Source organism: Balaenoptera musculus, chromosome 2, assembly GCF_009873245.2.
Source record: "Balaenoptera musculus isolate JJ_BM4_2016_0621 chromosome 2, mBalMus1.pri.v3, whole genome shotgun sequence".
NCBI lineage: Eukaryota > Metazoa > Chordata > Mammalia > Artiodactyla > Balaenopteridae > Balaenoptera > Balaenoptera musculus.
In genome coordinates this window covers 89,856,408-89,874,371 of record NC_045786.1, presented here as the reverse complement: position 1 = coordinate 89,874,371, position 17,964 = coordinate 89,856,408, and the positions used below count along the sequence as shown (strand labels likewise).

General features: G+C 39.1%; 1 protein-coding gene across 8 annotated transcripts in view; it reads right to left on the bottom strand.

The window, feature by feature from the left end:
- Nucleotides 1-1,185: 1,185 nt before the first annotated feature.
- TTBK2 (tau tubulin kinase 2) overlaps nucleotides 1,186-17,964 on the bottom strand; it is a 162,298-nt gene continuing 145,519 nt past the window's right edge. For all 8 annotated transcript variants that reach the window (XM_036844336.1, XM_036844337.1, XM_036844338.1 and 5 more), the window contains 2 exons: nucleotides 10,458-11,731; nucleotides 1,186-8,125 (listed from right to left, as the gene is read on the bottom strand). In XM_036844336.1, the coding sequence (XP_036700231.1) occupies nucleotides 7,663-8,125; nucleotides 10,458-11,731 (1,737 nt within the window). In that variant the 3' untranslated portion in view covers nucleotides 1,186-7,662. The remainder of the gene's footprint in view (nucleotides 8,126-10,457; nucleotides 11,732-17,964) is intronic.

The window sequence follows — 17,964 nt, the reverse complement described above, 5'->3', positions numbered from 1 at the left end:
TCCGCCCAGGCTTTGGCTCAAGGCTGCGGATGGGTCCGCGGTTCCCGACAAGAGGAACGGTGGTTCCCCAAGTGCAGCGCACCGCTAGCGGTGAGGCCCGGCCCCGGCTGCCCTGGCCCGAAGGCGACCTGCCGGGACTCAGGGACGCGGCGGGGGAAACCAAGGGCCCGGGAGAGCGGCCGGACGGTAAAGGCGAACGATTCTCCAGAGAAGATGCCTATATTTTCTACGATAAGCACATTCTTTTCTTTCAAGAGTCTTTCTAGATTCAATCGTCACCACCCTAAAGAAGTTAGGCAAGGTCAAAATGAAGTTAAGCTAACTTTATCCTTTCTCAAAAGCTGAGTCTCCTGCCCATGCGGTACCAATGGTTTTCCCCACTCACCATCAACTGATTGATCATTTAAGACTTTAAGACAGAATTCTTGCAGGGGGGCTTTTTAGGATCCTCAGCCCACAACCCTTAAAGTGCCTCAGGCCATCCTGCACACAGAATAGCCTAGTCTGTATCCCTTATACATTACACAAGGTTAATATTTCAGCTACTTTACAGTTGAGAAGTTAACAGGCATATACATAATTAGCTTCTGGGAGCTTGAGTTATTTCTTAATTTCTCTTATTTCGAAAAACATCAGTCACCTCTTTGGATGTTGCTGCTCACTGAGAAATCAAGACAGGGAAACCAGGCAGAGAAAAACAAATGGCACTAACATTCCAGGCCAGACCAAATCAGGAAGGGTGAAGCAGTGCCCAAGTGAATGCCTCCTGAGAGTTCCCCTGGTTCAAAGGAAGGTGGAAAGGAGAGAATGGTGGGAAGCAGAAATCAGTCCAGTGCTACAGGGACATTTCCTACAGAGAAGGAAAAAGAACCTCCAGCCAGCGAGAGAATGTTGGATTGAAAGAGAGCTTTTAACACGTTCAATTTTATTACATGGGGAACCATCTCCTCATATCCCTGAACCCTGGTTTTTATCTGCAGGGATTGTGAACACCTAGTTTCTATTCAGTCCAGTGCTTCTTTTTCTAGGTCACTTCTGGATGTGGTACTGCATTTATAGAACACTTTCTACTCCCTGTTGATCTTGTAACCTCTGGTGCATTCAATAACTTTATCAGAAAAATAATATTTCCCACCTTTGAAATCCAAACCACCATACAAATAGAACTAGAATTTGCATGCGGAATGAATATTTTATTACTAGATTATAAAAATAAAATACAAAATAATTTTAAAACAGAACTTAAAACACTGTACAAAGCTTTAATATGATACAAATGGGAAAATTAAATAAATAATTACACTTTTATGTACAGATGGCCTATACAAAAGCACTCCATGTTTCTGCCAATACTCTATGTCCTTGGTTGCCTGAGCAAAAATGCATAAAGAGGGCTGCTTGGAAGGGAAAGGGATACAATACCTTTGGGGGTATTTCAAAGAGCAATTCTCATCACTCTGATTTCATGAAGAGGAGAAGAAAGGGAGAAAACTATGAAATTGTTAAATTACTCTAACCTACTGGTCTTGCTCGACGAGAGAATTCTTCTGGTTTGTGGTTCCATCTGATTTAAGAGCTGCCAATAGTTCAGAACTTTCAAGAGTTATATCTAATTCAAAGCTAGGTGTTTCCCAACTCCCTCTTTTTTCCTAAAAGCTGTGAACTTGTAAGTAAATGGCCCAATGAAATTCAGCACTTGGTTATTTTAGGAAAGGAGTCAGAAGGGGAACCAGGAACTGTGCATGAGAAATGAGGGAGCTCAAGCCTGGGTCAGCTGTTATTTTCTTTACTCAGTTCATCCAATGCAATTTCAGAGCCCCAAGTGGCACAGTGTTACATTTCCTTTAGCTTCCTATCTTTGTATCTCTGAATGCTTTTTACCTTAGTGAACTAATTTACCTAACTGGTGAATAGTTTAAAAAGAAAAAAATCCCAAGGGCTTCCCCTTCCCTGGGTTGATCCCTAAAATAAATCACATGCAAGCTCTGGTAGGTTTGTTTATCCCTTGTGGATGAGAGAAGAACACCCAGACAGACGCCAGGTATGGTGAAGTGCCGTGCATGAATTTTTAAGGATTTAACTGTATATTTTAAGAGGGGAAAAAAGCAACATATGGCAAGGGTAGTCTATATAAAAATTTGGTTTACCTAGTGTTTTTAACTGGGTGAGTGAACACTTATGTACACAATATGAAACAATATTAAACTACTGAAAAGAGAGATAAAATTTCCTATCGTTAGTGTGTAAAATTATATCATCAGCAAATTCTATAGTCATATGGGCTCAAAGGTCTGCCTCACTGAATCCTATTCTCTAGGTCAAGGAACCCAGAACCCCTGGCCCAGGGTATCTGAGATATGTCAGTATCATCAGTGATACATACTGTGCCCATATCTGTCACTTCAATTAAAGAGGCAGATCTTGTTAAAGTTTCACAGGGCAATGAAGAAAAAGGCTTCACATCCTTTACATGTCTCCTTAAGACCAAGGATCCAGCAAAATCTAAGGAAATATTCAAATCATTACTGAGTAAAGGTTTCGGCTTGGCTATTCAGTGTCTTGAGATTGTGTATCACATCAAGCAATTTTCTAAACTTGCTTAAGGGAAGTAAACATCAAGCTTATGTTTTAAAAGTTGGAGCAGGTATTCACAACTGAATTAGAAAATGCACTGATGGGTCAAGACTTTAATATCATCACTTCATGTCCAGCCAGGGATTTGAGATGTGCAGCATCCAATTCCCCTTTAAATGAATAGGGGGATCCTTTTCCCATGTCCTGGAGTTACCTAAGAACTACAGGAATTCCCCATTTATCTCCTGCACTTCTCCCTAGCAATGTTGGCAACAGATTCTGCAGGCTCCTGAGTCTAACTGGCTTAAATTTCTCATATTTCCAGAGGGACAGCCTAACTCTTGAGAATATCCAATGATATGTTTCCACACTACTCCCACATCCTTGAAGTATATACCAGAGTTCTATTGGATGAGGACAGGGAAGCGGGATGTCCTAACAACCACCTGGGGTTTTCAGTGTACTACATCTTTCCATATGGTCTGAGGACTGGAACTGCCACTGGTTCCCTTCTCTAGGTTAAGGTCTAAATATGCACCTGTGATTTCTGAACTTGGGTAAATATTGACATGTGAAGACTACTATAGTGGTTACATGCCTTAATCCATGCCATAATACTTTTTATATTAGAACACAGATAAATAACTATTCTGCAAATAAACCGTCTACAGAACCAAACTCAAGAAAACTAAACAATACAGTTGTCACCAACCATTCTATCTCCTCAGTGATACAGGTGCTGAAATATCTCTCCCTTTAGGCAAAGTCCCAACACATCTGTGGTAAATACATATAAACAGAAATGGGCAGATTTTAAAACAGTGAATGCAAATAACTTAATTCCAAAACACATGAACATGACAGAAGAAATGGTTCCCTAACATATGCCACGTTTTGATAGATAGCAAGGAATGAAAAGTTTTAAAATGTGAAAATTTTGATCTTCAAGACTAAATCTAGACTTACCTACAAATAAATGTATTTTCAAATAGCCAGAGTAAGATGCATTTTTTCCCCTAAGACACTAAATTCTGAATTCTGGATCCTGTTTCTCCTATCACCAATTCCTAATGTTAGATTAAGAATGTAGTTCCTAGAACAAAGAATCCTCTGCTCTTGAGGGAAAAAGCATAATGTTTTTAATTCAAAGCTACTGGATATAGAAAAACTAGTTATCGTTTTAACTGTCTGTCTCTGGGTTTATAAAACATGCACCAACACTTTTCCTTGTCAATTGAATATAACCATACAAACATTCACATGAAAATCTGAGGGCTGGAAGGAATCTCTGATGATTACAGAAGAACTTCAAATTCCCATAGTGGCTAAGAGCGAAACAGATACTGCACCCTAGTCCGCTGGATTAGTAAGCAGCTGAGATTTGTTTAGTATTTAAAGCAAACAATATAGAGTGGATAATGACAACAGTGGGTCTCAATTACCATTTTGCCACTAATTTAGGACTTGATTAACTTGTTAACTCAAGAAAACCCCCAAAAAACAAAAAAGCATTCACTCCACAACATGCAACTTAAAAAACAGTAAATGTAACTATGCCACTGTCAGCAAGGCCAGCTTGCACACCAAGTTGAGAATAAGAGTGCCTACTTAAGACTTACCATTCAAAAATGTTTATAATCTGTGCTTTAAAGTTAAATTTGATATGACCCAATTTTCATTCTTTGTTCACTACACATTAAAGTTAAATGCCTTTAAGCTGTGCAAAAGACTGCTATGTGGAATTTTAATATTTCAAACAATCTACACCCTGGAGATTTGGCAGCATAATTTAGGAATAATGCTACCTAAAGGGACTGAACTGTCGCTAACTCCATCTTCTGCTCCACCCAAGTAATTCCAAAGACTAGACAAGGGAGGGTAAGGGCAAGTGTGACTAGGTAACTAGCCATTTTGTTGTGAAAGGAGAAACTAGGAGGCACCTGGTTTTCAAAAGATAATTTTAACTTCTGCCCCATACTACTCAATATAGTTTGGCTTGACTTTAATTGATGGCCATGTCCCTCACCTTAGGTAGAATAACCAAACTGGTTTAAAATCAGTTGGATGATCTATGTTTGTCACTGAAATCTGAAATATACCATCACTAAAAAAGTTAAAAATAAATAAAAAAGAACCAACAACAACAAAACCCAACTCATTTTCTGTATCATACTCTAAAATAAAACAAAAACAAAAATCCTTGTGCCACAAAAGTGCTTTGCTCAGGGCTGCCAACATCTCTTTTTAGCCCGAGACATCTAAGATCTAAAAGCACAAACTGCTTTTAAAAACCGTAGAGTAAATCTCTATACAAGATAGTCCTCTTAAGTGGATCTATTGATACATGAGATATAGTTAATCTGTCTTCTTTTGAAAGTATCAGAGCAGAAATATCTTTGGTTAACTCTTTTCTCTACATGCAAAAATAAAATATTCTTACACAACAAGGCTGTTTCTCTCTGGATCTTGAGTTTGTCAGTGCCATTTAGAAAAGGGGGGCAACACAGTGGAAAAGCTGGGAGAAAAATGGAAGGAACCAAAAAAGAGAGGAAACATTCAGTTGCCATGTTGCCATCACTGTCAGTTTTGACTTCTAGCAGAGAAATGCCAATAAGAAATAAAATAACACACATACTACAGTTTGCAGCCTCATCAGCTTTTCAAATAGTTACCATGAGCACATTTCTGATTAGAGGGCTCAGGATTTAAAGCTGGCTACTTTTAGCACAATTTAGCTAATACAACAGGAAAAGGATAATTTCTTAATTGTAGATTACTTCCCACCACCCACCTCCCCAAGTGGAGTGAAAAGAGGAAAGCGGAATGGTAATTTTTAAGAGATTTTTTTTTTTTAAATCAATTTATGTCAGACCCATGATTATCATCCCAGTTTATCCACTCTAAGCATAAGGACGGAATTATGTAATTAACATGACGAATCTTTGAACCAGTATTACAAGCGTGTCCTAGTAATTTTTTCCCCTATTAAAATCTTTTAAAAATGAAAATTAAATAACCTATCTTGGCTTGTTAAAGACTGCCAACCTTTGCATTATTCACAGGGAAGGCAAAAAGAATGTTAAGTGTCACATGCCAAGAACGTATTTTCAGAAAATGAAGATAGACAAGGCCCAAGTGTACACGAGGCACACAATAAAAAGTAATTTTACCATCTGTGATCTTGAAATTACAAATGGAGAATGAGAAAGAATGACTTTATATAAGCATATGTTTCTCTATATATTTATAAATATTTATATAATTTACCGTGAAGACATGCAAGTAGTGTTATAGCAACTATTATACAATATAATACAGAAGGATTGGTCTTCCAATATTACAGTTGCTTTAGTTAAAGAGCAAATATGTCTTATCTATTGCATTCCTCTGTGGTCTTGAAACCGGAGAGAAATTAAGATTCCACATTATGCTATATTTCTTATGGGAGACCATGTATGCCTCAATAGTGTTTTGAGTTTTTGTTTTTTGTTTTTTTTTTCAAAAAGCTCAACACAGATAAAGAGAACAAGATAAGTTCAGTGCAGCTTCAGGGCAGCTTTGATGCAGCATTAGAATATGTTCACTTGGTGAGGAAATATCTTTCTTTTTTTCTGTTTTCCAATTCAACCATATTAGGTTTGGCAGCAAACACAAGGTCAAAGAGAAAGCACAGATGTTTGCTAGAAGGCAAATTTCAACAGCAAGCAGACCAATTTACCTGACCTTAATAAGGTCTTTACAACACAAAAACTGTGAGTATAAAAGAGCTCATTTTAAAAATCTAGTATAATTTAACTTTGACTGATTCCTCTTAGCAGAAGAGTGAGATCAGAACAAATATGATCCTCCTTACAGCTTTATAAATTAAGATTACATGGAAATCAGGTCAAGAAGCTCAAATATTCAAACTAAAGCACAGGTGAAGCAGGTAATAAAACCTTAAAAGATAAATATTGAGCCTAAATTTATTTCCTCAGATACTCATTCCTTATTGGCTAAATGTATAAAATACAAAGTTTGAGAATTTTAAGCCTCAACATACCTAATTTCTTCCTATTTTTCTTTCTAAAGCTCTAAAAGCATAAAGTCACATTCCACAGCAATGTACTTCCCTGGTATTGTCTTGGAGGTTGATAGTAGAAATAGTTGGTACCTAGAAGATTTAAGGAAGCAAGGTCTACTCTGGTCAGTTTTCCTTCCACAAGGAGGAAACTAACAGGGGAAAGAGGGTTCTTCTATCTTGAAGGGTATTACTCCACACTCTGTCCCTCTCCCTAAAGCACTGAAGCCTGTAAAGTAGTTCTATTTAGACTTTTCCTTCCTTTACCTAAGTTTCATCAGTTATTTTTCACAATAAAAATATACTGAGTTAAGTAACTGTTGCTCCAAAGAGAAATATTAGGGGATTTAAAAAAGTAATTGGATTTGAAATTCTCAGCATGTGCTGCTAAAAGCACGTTAGAATGTATTGTTAAAATAAGAGAGATTGGATCAGGTGACAAACACTAACTTTAAAAAATGTGAAATCCAGGGAGGGTACTAGGAATGAGGCAAAGTAAAGGTGTGAACTCTCAATACACCAGATAAACACACAAGCCAAATGTATATGAGCACTGGCTCCACCAGCAACACACTTCTTACATACTCTAATATCGGAGCAATTCTGACTCCCCGAGGTTGGGAAGTTTGGAAAGCAAATATTAAAGTGAGAAGTTTCACTTTTGCTATATAATCTTTAAGTAGAGCCTTAAAAAAAGTAGGCTAAACCCCTTAAAATTCCAATCCACCCCCTACCTTCAACATTTTTGTTTTGAAGGCAGATAAGAAATGAGAGTTCATTTAGCCAGTTTCACCCCCTTGGATTTTGCTGGCTTGCCCCTTCCTATGCAAAGACATTGATTCCTGATCTGCTTGCTGCCTATCTTAGGTAATTTCTTATCATATATCTTCTTATAAATATTTTATCATGTTACTTTCTTTTGCAAGACAAGATCAACACTGATTTTTTTAAATAGACAGTACAGGGACACACATGTATCAGATTTAGGAGGAAGATCTCACACCTTCCACAGAGATGCAGCCCAGCTCCTATCTGCTGAGTTTACTGGCTGACTTACTCTTCCCTGGGGGGGCTTTAGTGCTGGCCGAGTGGTGGTGGAGGCTGCTGGATACTTTCAGGCCATTCTTGCTGGGTTTGCAGTGCTCCTGTTGGCAGGACCTCCTGGAGGAGGAAGATCCTGAGTGGCTGGGAGGTGACTTGCTTCTCCCCACATGCGGGGATGAACTCCTCTGGTCATGGTGGGGCCGTCCAGCCCTAGATGGTGAGGAACTGGATGTGCGAGGCAAGGAAGAGCTTCGAGGAGAGGCACTGGGACTCCGGCGAGGGACAACTGGACTCTTGGGTGGTGTTTTTGGATTGTGAGGGGATCCTGGACCCTTGCACTGAGTAGTGCTCCGGGGTTTCTGAGATCCATTTTGAAGAATTTGGGCCAGGCGGGAGAAAAGGTCTGAGTCAGAATTGCTACTCCCTAGGACTTTGTATCTGCGGAGCCTGAAAAGAAACAGAATAATTATTTTCGTTTTAATTCACTTTAAGTGTGCCTAGAAAGTCACAATGTCCCAAATCATAATATGTATGATGTGAGTCAAAATCAGGAAACAGAGGATGCGGAGTTACTCTTTCATATACCAGTCGTATAACCCTGGACAAATTATTTAACCTCTCCCAGCTTTGAAGGGGAATATTATCTATCTCACAGGGTTACTGAGCAGTCAAGTGCAGTAAAGTACTTAATTGGATGTCTGCCATCCAGAAGCACTTACATGTTGTTAAGCCCCTTCCTCCTACAGCATGTTTGCTCTTCCCATTTTAGAATTAACTTAATGAAATGTCTCTAGCATGTTAGCACATGAGCAAGAGTAAACAATTTTGTTTGAGGCTTCTAGGACAGGAATTCTATATATACTTATGCAAACATTAAACTTCACAATATAAGTCTTCAACAGTACTCACCAACAGCAGGAACTACAGATAAAAATATACTTCAACCTCATTTAATAATTTCCAAAAGAAAAGAGTAGTCACTGGTTTCTCTGGGCCTCAGTTTCTGCCCCTGACAATACCCTGAGATTCAGGAGAGCCGAATGCCTCTCTTACTGGCAACCAAGCCATCTAGAAAGCACTCATATGAATAGCAATGTCTCCTCTGCCCTAAATATCTTTCTGTCTTGGCCTAAAATCCATTCAGTTTAAGAATTTAAGCCTCAAACTGCTGACATGCCACTCCTTACAGAAGGAAATGGGAGAAGAACTTCCAAGCTGTATTGGCACCTGCAGGACGCAGGGGACATATACAGCCACCATCGCCATTATGGCTCAGCAACAAGTTACTGACTTTTCCTCTGAATTTTCTCCCTTCTTCCTTCCCCACCATCTACTTATACTGACAAATGACATGAAACTCATTCTGGTTAAGCCTAACTTCATGGATCTTATTGTGAAAATTGAAGAGTGGAATAAGATAATTCCTCTGTGCCAGGACCTATGTGGGAAAGTTGAGGTCCCACTGAATTCCCAGATGAGTTTCAGGCTGGTCAGCTCTGTAATATCTGGCACAATGCCACACATTTGGCTTTGTTATCAAGTTACCAAGTTCTACTTTGAGGGGACAGGTAAAGTTCTAAACAGTAAATAGTAATTAAGATTTGTTTGTTGCAGTCCAAAGCAGCTCAAGCCACAGATATACTATCTCTATTAAGCACAGATGCCAAGCAAAAGGGGGGACGAGTGAATATTGTCCATGGAATCATCTTTTTAAAATGTCTCAGCTAAATGACTGCTGTTTACTCATCACCATTTTTCCCGTTGAAGTCTAGTTCCATGGTCATTTCAAATCCAGTGTTTAGTTACCTTTGAACCTGAAAGAAACCCTAGGGGAAGTCAAAACTAAACTTAACTTTAGGTAAGGGTAGCAAGTTCTGCTGGGTAATGATACAGATAGAACCTCACTTTAATATACTTCAGAAATCCTTATAACAGGTGGAGGCCTATTATCTAGAACAAGCTATAATTTTCAGGTAAATTTATTTTGATGTCCACTTTGTTTTTGTTAAAAGACTATCCTTTTGCTTCTTCTCCAAGGGTTTAGACCATTCTACTCTGAAAAGTGAGTAATGGCTCCAAGGAAAGCACTCTTCATTGGTTCATTACTTCCCAATATTTTCCCCTCTTAAAAATAGAATCACTCCATGGTCAACTACACATAAGAATATTTCAATAAACAAGCATACCACACAGTAAATATTAAGGCAATATCTTTATTATGTATGGTCCTGTATATCATCAGATGTAGGGAAACTCCCTAAAGGATTTTTTGTTTGTTTAATTCATTATAATCAGATAAATAGAACTGTTACTAGGGTCTATTCATCATATTATAGACACAGTATCTTTCCCCAGAATTTGACATCATAATGACATCTGTTATAACGGGATTCTGACTGGACAAAACTAGAAAATTACCGAGTATCTAGTTAAAATGGACTGGGAAAGAGACATAACCTTTGTTGCATGCTAAAAAGCACTAAACAAAGCTCTAGACATATTCTACCTGATTTCCTCTTCCCAAAACCATTAGCAAATGTTTTACCCATATTATAGATAAGGAAATTGAGGTTCACACTGCTAGAAAGTGGGCGAGCTAAGAATTAACCTGGATCAAACTGACCCTTTCAACTACACTATGCTATAAGGCTTGGGAAAGGCAGGGAAGGAAGTAGATGATCAGAAGCAGGCAACAAAGAAATGAAACCAATGACATAATCAAGCAGACACAGAAATAATGCTACACACTTAACATAGGGAGAAGAGCACACAGCATTACCTGGCTTCTACTCCAGGCCTCATGGGTGGCTTTCCTGGTGGTGGCCGAGGCAAGAACTGAGATGAAGTTGAGCTGTTGACTTGATCTGTGTTGACCCATGAAACTGGCCTTGGAATTTTGCTCTTTCTGGACTGGGAGATGATGGGTGTCAGAAAGCTGTCTTCGGCTGACCTGCTCAGGTGTGAGTCTACGGCCAGTCTTGAAAAGGGAGTGAAGACTTCCTCCTCAGAAAAAGGAGCAGGAATAGTGGATAATCTCTCCTCTAGCAATTTATCAGAGGCACTTGAGAGGTCCCCAAGGAAAGATCTGAGTTGCCTTTTTTCCACCAGAAGCTTGACTAGATCTGGCTGATAAGCTTTCTTTTGGAGGAGCTTCTCTTTTGCAGAGACTGGACAGGATGATTCAAAAGTTGAATCTATCTCTTGTGCTAAAACAGGGATTCGGCTGTGTCTAGTTACAAAGGATGACCTAACCACATCCTTCCGGGATGGAGGACAGTGTTCACTCTCTGAAACAGAATGAAATAGTTCTCCATTTCTAGGGGCAATTTTCTCTCTCTTACCCTCTTGGTGCAAAAGAGTAGAGAGGTCTCCTTGATGACTCAGCAAGTCTTCACTCTTGATGTCATCCTCCTTAGATATCTTACCTTTTTGCACTGCTGCCACCTGGCCTATCTGTCCTTCAACATGTCGGTCAATAACTCGTGGAGATACTGCTGAAGTTCCAACTGCCAAAAGCTTCACTATCTCGTGAGTTTTGTCTTGATTTGGCACCACACTAAAAGTCTGTGTCTTTGTCACATCAAGAGGTTCAGTAGTAGCTGAGTGATCCCTTTCCACCGTCACCAAGTCTCCTGGGAGAGGGGAAATCTCAATATAAGGCTGCCCTTTACTCAACTTCTCATCTTCATTATCTGACCCCACAAGCATGCTTTTCTCTCCCGTTTCCCTAGGGAGACCCTCAAATTCTCTCACAGCCAGTCTGTTATGGTCAGGAAGGTCTTTTGGTCCCAGGTCTTGGGAGCTGTCACACTCTCTAATGCTGGGTAACATGTCATGACCAATATGATCTATCTGAAGCCCGAAGTCTGTTCTGCTTCCTCCACTAGGAGGTTCGCGCTCTGTCACAACCAAGCCAGAGAAGCTCTCCCTTGGAGAGTAAAGTTCCACAGTGGGCTCCACGGGATGAAGGTCTTTCTTTTCTGGCTGCTGACCATAATGAAAGCTACCTGAAGTCGACTGTGTAGATGCCACAGAACGTCTAGGAATTGTAATCTGGAGAGAGAAGAGAAAAAAAGGTAAGTGCAATAATGTGGAATTATAAATGAAGATGTATGAGTTGAGAGTTAACACCTCAAATTCTAATTTATAAGAGGAACGCAGATCCCAACCAGCTTTGCCCAACTCATCCTTAAAATGAACAATTCTGAATAAAAATGCATGATACTCAAGCTCCCCAACTCAGAAACTGTACAGAACAGTCTCCCTCTAGGTTCATCCCTGCCTTTTCTTTAGCTTGCTCTGTACTCTGGAAGACTGATTTCTACTGACCGCACTATCCAGGCTCCCTTGCCTTCTGAATTCTGGTTGTGTTTGCCCAATGGGCAGCACCAACAGAGAATCAGGGAGTTGGAGGCAAAAAAGATCTGGGTATTACTTCTCTCTGCTTCCTCCCGAGGGACTGCAGCTTCGGTGGTACATTCTACCACTCCTGGCCACAGCTTCTGTCACATGGCCCCCTCTCCTATAGATATGACTCTTACCAGGTTCTGCTAACTGCCCCTCTTCCTTCTCTTTCAGGACTCAGAATAGGAATAGCTCCCTCTATTTCTGTTCCTGTTGGCTCTCTTAAACCCTACCTACACGTCTGTAAAAAGTTCCTTTCATTAGATTTTCTCCAAGTCCCTGTGAGTGTGCCAGCTATTTCCTGCCAGAATCCAGATACAGGATCTTAGGGAAAAATTATTGGTAAATTATTGTAAGTTGAAAAACTCCAAATTTACATGCATTTGTTGCTTCCCATAAATTCTGTAAATCAATGTTATTAATATTTTCCTATAAGCAAACACAAAGATGTTTAGTAATGTTTTATATCTTCTTTAATTTTTTAAGGTCAAGCCTATTATAAATGAAATTCTACCATCCTTCCACAGAGGTCATTTCAATTCTATGTGAATAAGATTCAATGTTTAATAAGAATGTCCTTTCTTTAAGACACCTACAGGACTTCCCTGGTGGCACAGTGGTTAAGAATCCGCCTGCCAATGCAGGGGACACGAGTTCGATCCCTGGTCCGGGAAGATCCCACATGCCACGGAGCAACTAAGCCCAATGTGCCACAACTACTGAGCCCACACGCCACAACTACTGAAGCCTGCGTGCTCTAGGGCCCGTGCTCCGCAACAAGAGAAGCCACTGAAATGAGAAGCCCGCGCACCACAACAAAGAGTAGCCCCCACTCGCCGCAACTAGAGAAAGCCTGTGCGCAGCAACAAAGACCCAACGCAGTGAAAAACAAATAAAATTAAATTAAAAAAATACATTAAAGACACCTACATCTTCACATTTGTTAAGTGACATGTAAGGAGGCAGAAAATGTCAACCACATAAACTGGTAAGGAAAAAAGCCTCTTTGAGAAATTAAATAACTCGAAAGTCATTTAATGAAGCCCATTAAGCTCTAATAGAACTATGGAAATTGGTCTGAATTCGAAGCAAAATGAATTTGGAGCTGTCATGGGAGATTTCACTTAGACCCCATCTCCAGTCCAATGACACCAAGAAACCCATTTGGTTCCAGAGTCAGATAAGTTGTTTAGATCTGTTTCTCTGTGTGTCAGGAATACAATTAGGTTTAAGAACACGCAAAGCTTACCCTAAGCCCAGCCCAGGGAGAAAACACCTAACTAATGTCCTGGAATAGCTCCTGAATGGAATCAGTGTACTGAGGCTCCGTCAGGTTAATCCAAGACAGGCTAGGTTCAGACACGAATTCTCACAATAAGCCCAGACCTACAATGACCTTGGGGAAAAGGCAGTAAGTTCTACTGGTGCTGTCACCCTTCAGGAAGTCACCTCATACCTGTACTTTCACTATACTAAATATAGGCAGATGGCAATTTTCTAGTATTTTTAAAAATGATATTGAAACTTAAAATTTATAGTTATTTACTCTTCAAAATTTACTTTTTAAGACCTGAGAGTGATGGTGATAAGAAAAGCAGTTATGAAATTATATTAAATACCAAATAACTAGGGAGATGACTATATTTACATTCAAAATAAACCAACAGTCATTTCATTATTATATGTAATTCCAAGTACATCACCCAAAATGAAATCAGCATTATTTACAAAAATAACACTCCACTGGTCTTCTGAGATTGAAGCTAGAGAATCAATGCACTTCTGAGCCTAACTCATCTGGATTCAGGATATAAATGTCTGTGTATGTATGGTATGAAAAAAGAGATGATAATCTTGTATATAGAAAAGATATATGAACCACTGGAGAGAAGAATTAATTTTCTTGAAAAGATTCTGAGCAATTATGAGAAACTGCATAAATTAGTGTAATATAATATTTATATAGCACTTTAATTTATAAAATATTCCTAAAATCATTTTTACTGATTCCATTTCATAGCTGCCCAGTATTTTAATTGAGTACTTTTATTTACACAAATTTCACAAATGAAGAAAAACACAGTCAAAAAAAGTTAGGGACAGGATTCTAGGATTTTGAAAGTCCCTCACAGCAAAGCCTACTTACTGACATGTACTACACACTCTCAAATGAAGTCTGGGAAACTGAGTCTGCAAAAAAATATAAAAAATAAAAATAAAAACATTATCTATCAAGATGAGCAAAACCAAAGATCAACAGCTGCATGCAGAGAAAAGAAAGCTAATTCTAAGTATAGCTGAAAACAGCTTCCTTAACATTAGACTATAAAGACACAAAAGTTAATTCCCATACTTGGGACACTCTATAGACTGAATTAATGATCTGCCAGTAAGCCATATACATCCTTTATATGTTTAATTTCTCTAATTCACAAACATTTCATCAAGGCATGAATTCAATCATTTCCTTTCTTCTGTTCTCTAATTGTATCAGGTACACCTTTCTATAGAATTAGAAAATCACCTCAATGTTTTCCATTTCTTTCAAATTTTCTTATTTTTATTAATGTCTAGTACTGAATTTGACTAACATCAGTCTCATTACTTTTTAGTTCAGATAAAGCAGCCTCATTATTTTATAGTTACCCCGTGTTCAGAACTGGCCACACAGCAAGAGACAATAAACTACAAACCAACTATTCACATTTTAACTTACAAATTATCCTTTTACTTTCCTCTCATTCAAGGATAGTAATGCTATTAAGATAATAAAAACCTTGGTAAATTCAACATTCATACCAAATAGTCTCTCTTCCAAATGAAAGGAATATGGTATATGAAATATCTATATTTCATTTTGTGTTTCTGGCAAATAATTTAGAAGAGATATAGGTAGTAGAATAATTTATTGGTTCCTACTATAGCCAAGAATAACTGAGTTATTCTTGGCCTAATTCCAGGCCTATTAAAAAAATTAAATTTTAACCATTCAAATTTCTTTGGGCTATTTAAATTCCACTGCAGACTTTTGTTTAAAGCATCTTTATATAATACTTTATACAAGTGTCGAAAACTATGAATAAAACTAAGCTACTATTATTGAACCATGTTTTTATGTACCAAATTTTTATTTCTATAAAGACAGTACACAGTTGCAGTAACATGTGCATATTAAGAGGCCATACATCCTAAAAGAATGTCTCACTCTCTCACTCTTTACCCCTGTCGCTTACTCTGACCGCATTTATGTTGGTTACTTTTGCTGAAGATATTGTTATTTTGTGGTTTGGCTTATGTGGATAGATATGAGGGCTGATGCGGTGGTAAGGAATGGAGAGGGCAGAAGTCTTTGCTTACAGACGTTGGTAAAACTGAAAACCTGAAGCCTCAAGACCTAAGTAAATGAGAAGTAAAAGTTGTTTTTTCCCTTCCCCTGTTATCCCACTCCTCAGAGACAGTCACCCATTATTAATAGTTGAATGTATATTTAAGGGAATCTGAAGTTATAAAAATTTTGTAGAGGTACTAGGAATCATAAATAAGTCACAACCCATACCCAAAGAATAGAAGTCCCAGAAAAGAAAGATTGAAATAATATTTCTTGGCTGGCCTGTAATTATATATCACATACATGGCTACAGGATTTAATAGTCACTTTTCAAGCCCCTTCATACAATCTTGGAAGACACTTTGGGGATAAATCTAGTCCAACTATCCCCAACTTCCACAACCTATAGATTTCTATCACAGCATCTACAGTACTTAAATAGTGAGGAGAGTCACTGGGCTTTGATGCCTAGCACAGTACCTGACATACAGTAGACGCTCAATAAATGTTGAACATATGAGTAAATCAACCATTGGACGCTTGGGTTCCTTCTATGAAGCCTCTCCCAAGTGACAGTCCAGTCTTTTACTTGAACACTTCACAAATGGGCTTTTTTTTACTTCCCAAGTCGGTCCATCCAGTCTCTCATCCTTTCTGATCGTTCATGGATTGAATTATACCATCATATATAATTCCAGAGATGTAATCTCATAGAAACAAAACTTTTCTATAATTACAATGACCCAACTTTCCAGATCAAAAATAGAAATCCATGGTCAGACAGAGGACATTTAGCCACTCCCTAGTCAATGTACATGCATTCAACTCTCCTACAAAATCCATTTCAAGAAGTTAACCATGGTGGCAACCAATCCAAAAAGTCCTTACCTTTCCACACTATTAAAGCACTCATCTATTAATTACATGGATCATTCATTTTTCAATAGAGACTCTGAGTAACTCCATGAGCTTTCATATAGTCACTCCAGGTGTACAAGGGCTCCAAATATTCAGTGGAACACTGGAAAAGCCACATGAAGCTACTATTTCAGGTAAGCTGCACTACTGAAATGTCTCAAGTCTTCATTGAGATTTTCATGATTCACAGTTCAAGCCCTCATATTTGCTTGAACTAATGCCAAAGCCTCCTCACTGGCCGCTGCCCCAGCCATTCTCCCTCCATGGCTCCCAAAGAGCAAGTTACTCCCCTCCCTCAACCCTGGCAGTTTCTTGTCCTGCATCCCATACACCTCAGCATGGCAGGCCAAGGCCCTTTATCACCTCACTTGTGCAGCTCATTTTCAGCCTCCTTCCTTCGCCCTAACATTCTGGATTACTTATTTAAATACTCTGAATTTTGGTGTTTCAAGCCTCTCTGCCTTCGTACATGCTGTGTTTTTTGCTTGACACCCCTGCATCTCCTTCCAGCAAGCTTATTCATCCTTCAAAGTCCTCTTATTTTTGAAAGTAATATATCTTCACCATGGTAAATAAAATTAGAAAATAAGAGTTGAGAAAATTAAAACACCCAGCATTGCACTCCCCTGTCCTAGGCAGATTTATCTGTGTTCTCATTTGTGTACACAGCTCCACCACAATCACTTCACGTGGTTTAAGGTAAATGTTTAGATATAGGCCTTCACTGTCAACCTAACAGGTTGGTGCCAACTGTTTATCCCTGAGGTACAGCAGAAAGCCTGGAACTTAGCAGACACCTTACGGAACTGAAGGGCTGAAAGAACAGAATTAAGGCAATGCAATCAACTGCTGATCTGACTCTCATAGTACTGGTATTGGTAATTCCTGTAAATACAGCCAGAGGAATCCTCTTAATAGATGCTGACTAACAGATGACAAAAAAAGTACATGTGACTCTCTTTTTGTCCTGCTCCTTCTCTGTGCATTATTTTACACCCCCCACTCCTGCTTTTCTTCTTCTCAATGTCTGAAAAACAAGTCAATGAGGAAAGTCTTTCAGTATGTTGACAATCCCCTGGTATGAGGAAAGGCTGGTCTGTGTGACCAATACAATATGGCAGAAATGATGATATGCCCCTTCTGAGATCAGGTTGTAAAAGACAGTGTGGTTTCTACCTCGGTGGAGGGTGTTCTCTCCACCACCAGCCCCGCCCCCTTCTCTGTCTCTTTCTCTCCTCACTCTCTGAAAAAGCCAGCTGCCATGTCAAGTATGGAGAGCCTACGTGGTGAGGAACTGAAGCCTCTGGCCAACATCCAGTGAGGAACTGAGGCCTGCCAGCAACCATGTGAGCGGGCTTGGAAGTGGATCTTGCCATCCCGTCCAACCCTATGATGATTTCCCCGGCCTACAGCTTGGTAGCAACCTCATGAGAAACCCTGAGCCAGAACCATCAGACTAACCCACTCCTGCATTCCCAACCCTTAGAAAAAGTGTGAAATAATAACTGCTGTTTAAAGTTGCTAAGTTTGGGGTAATTTGTTACATAGCAAAAGGTAACATATAGGTGGTGTTATTATTCTCCAGTCACATTTATAGTGTTTCCAAAGGCGATGCTAAAATGAAGCACTGCCTTTC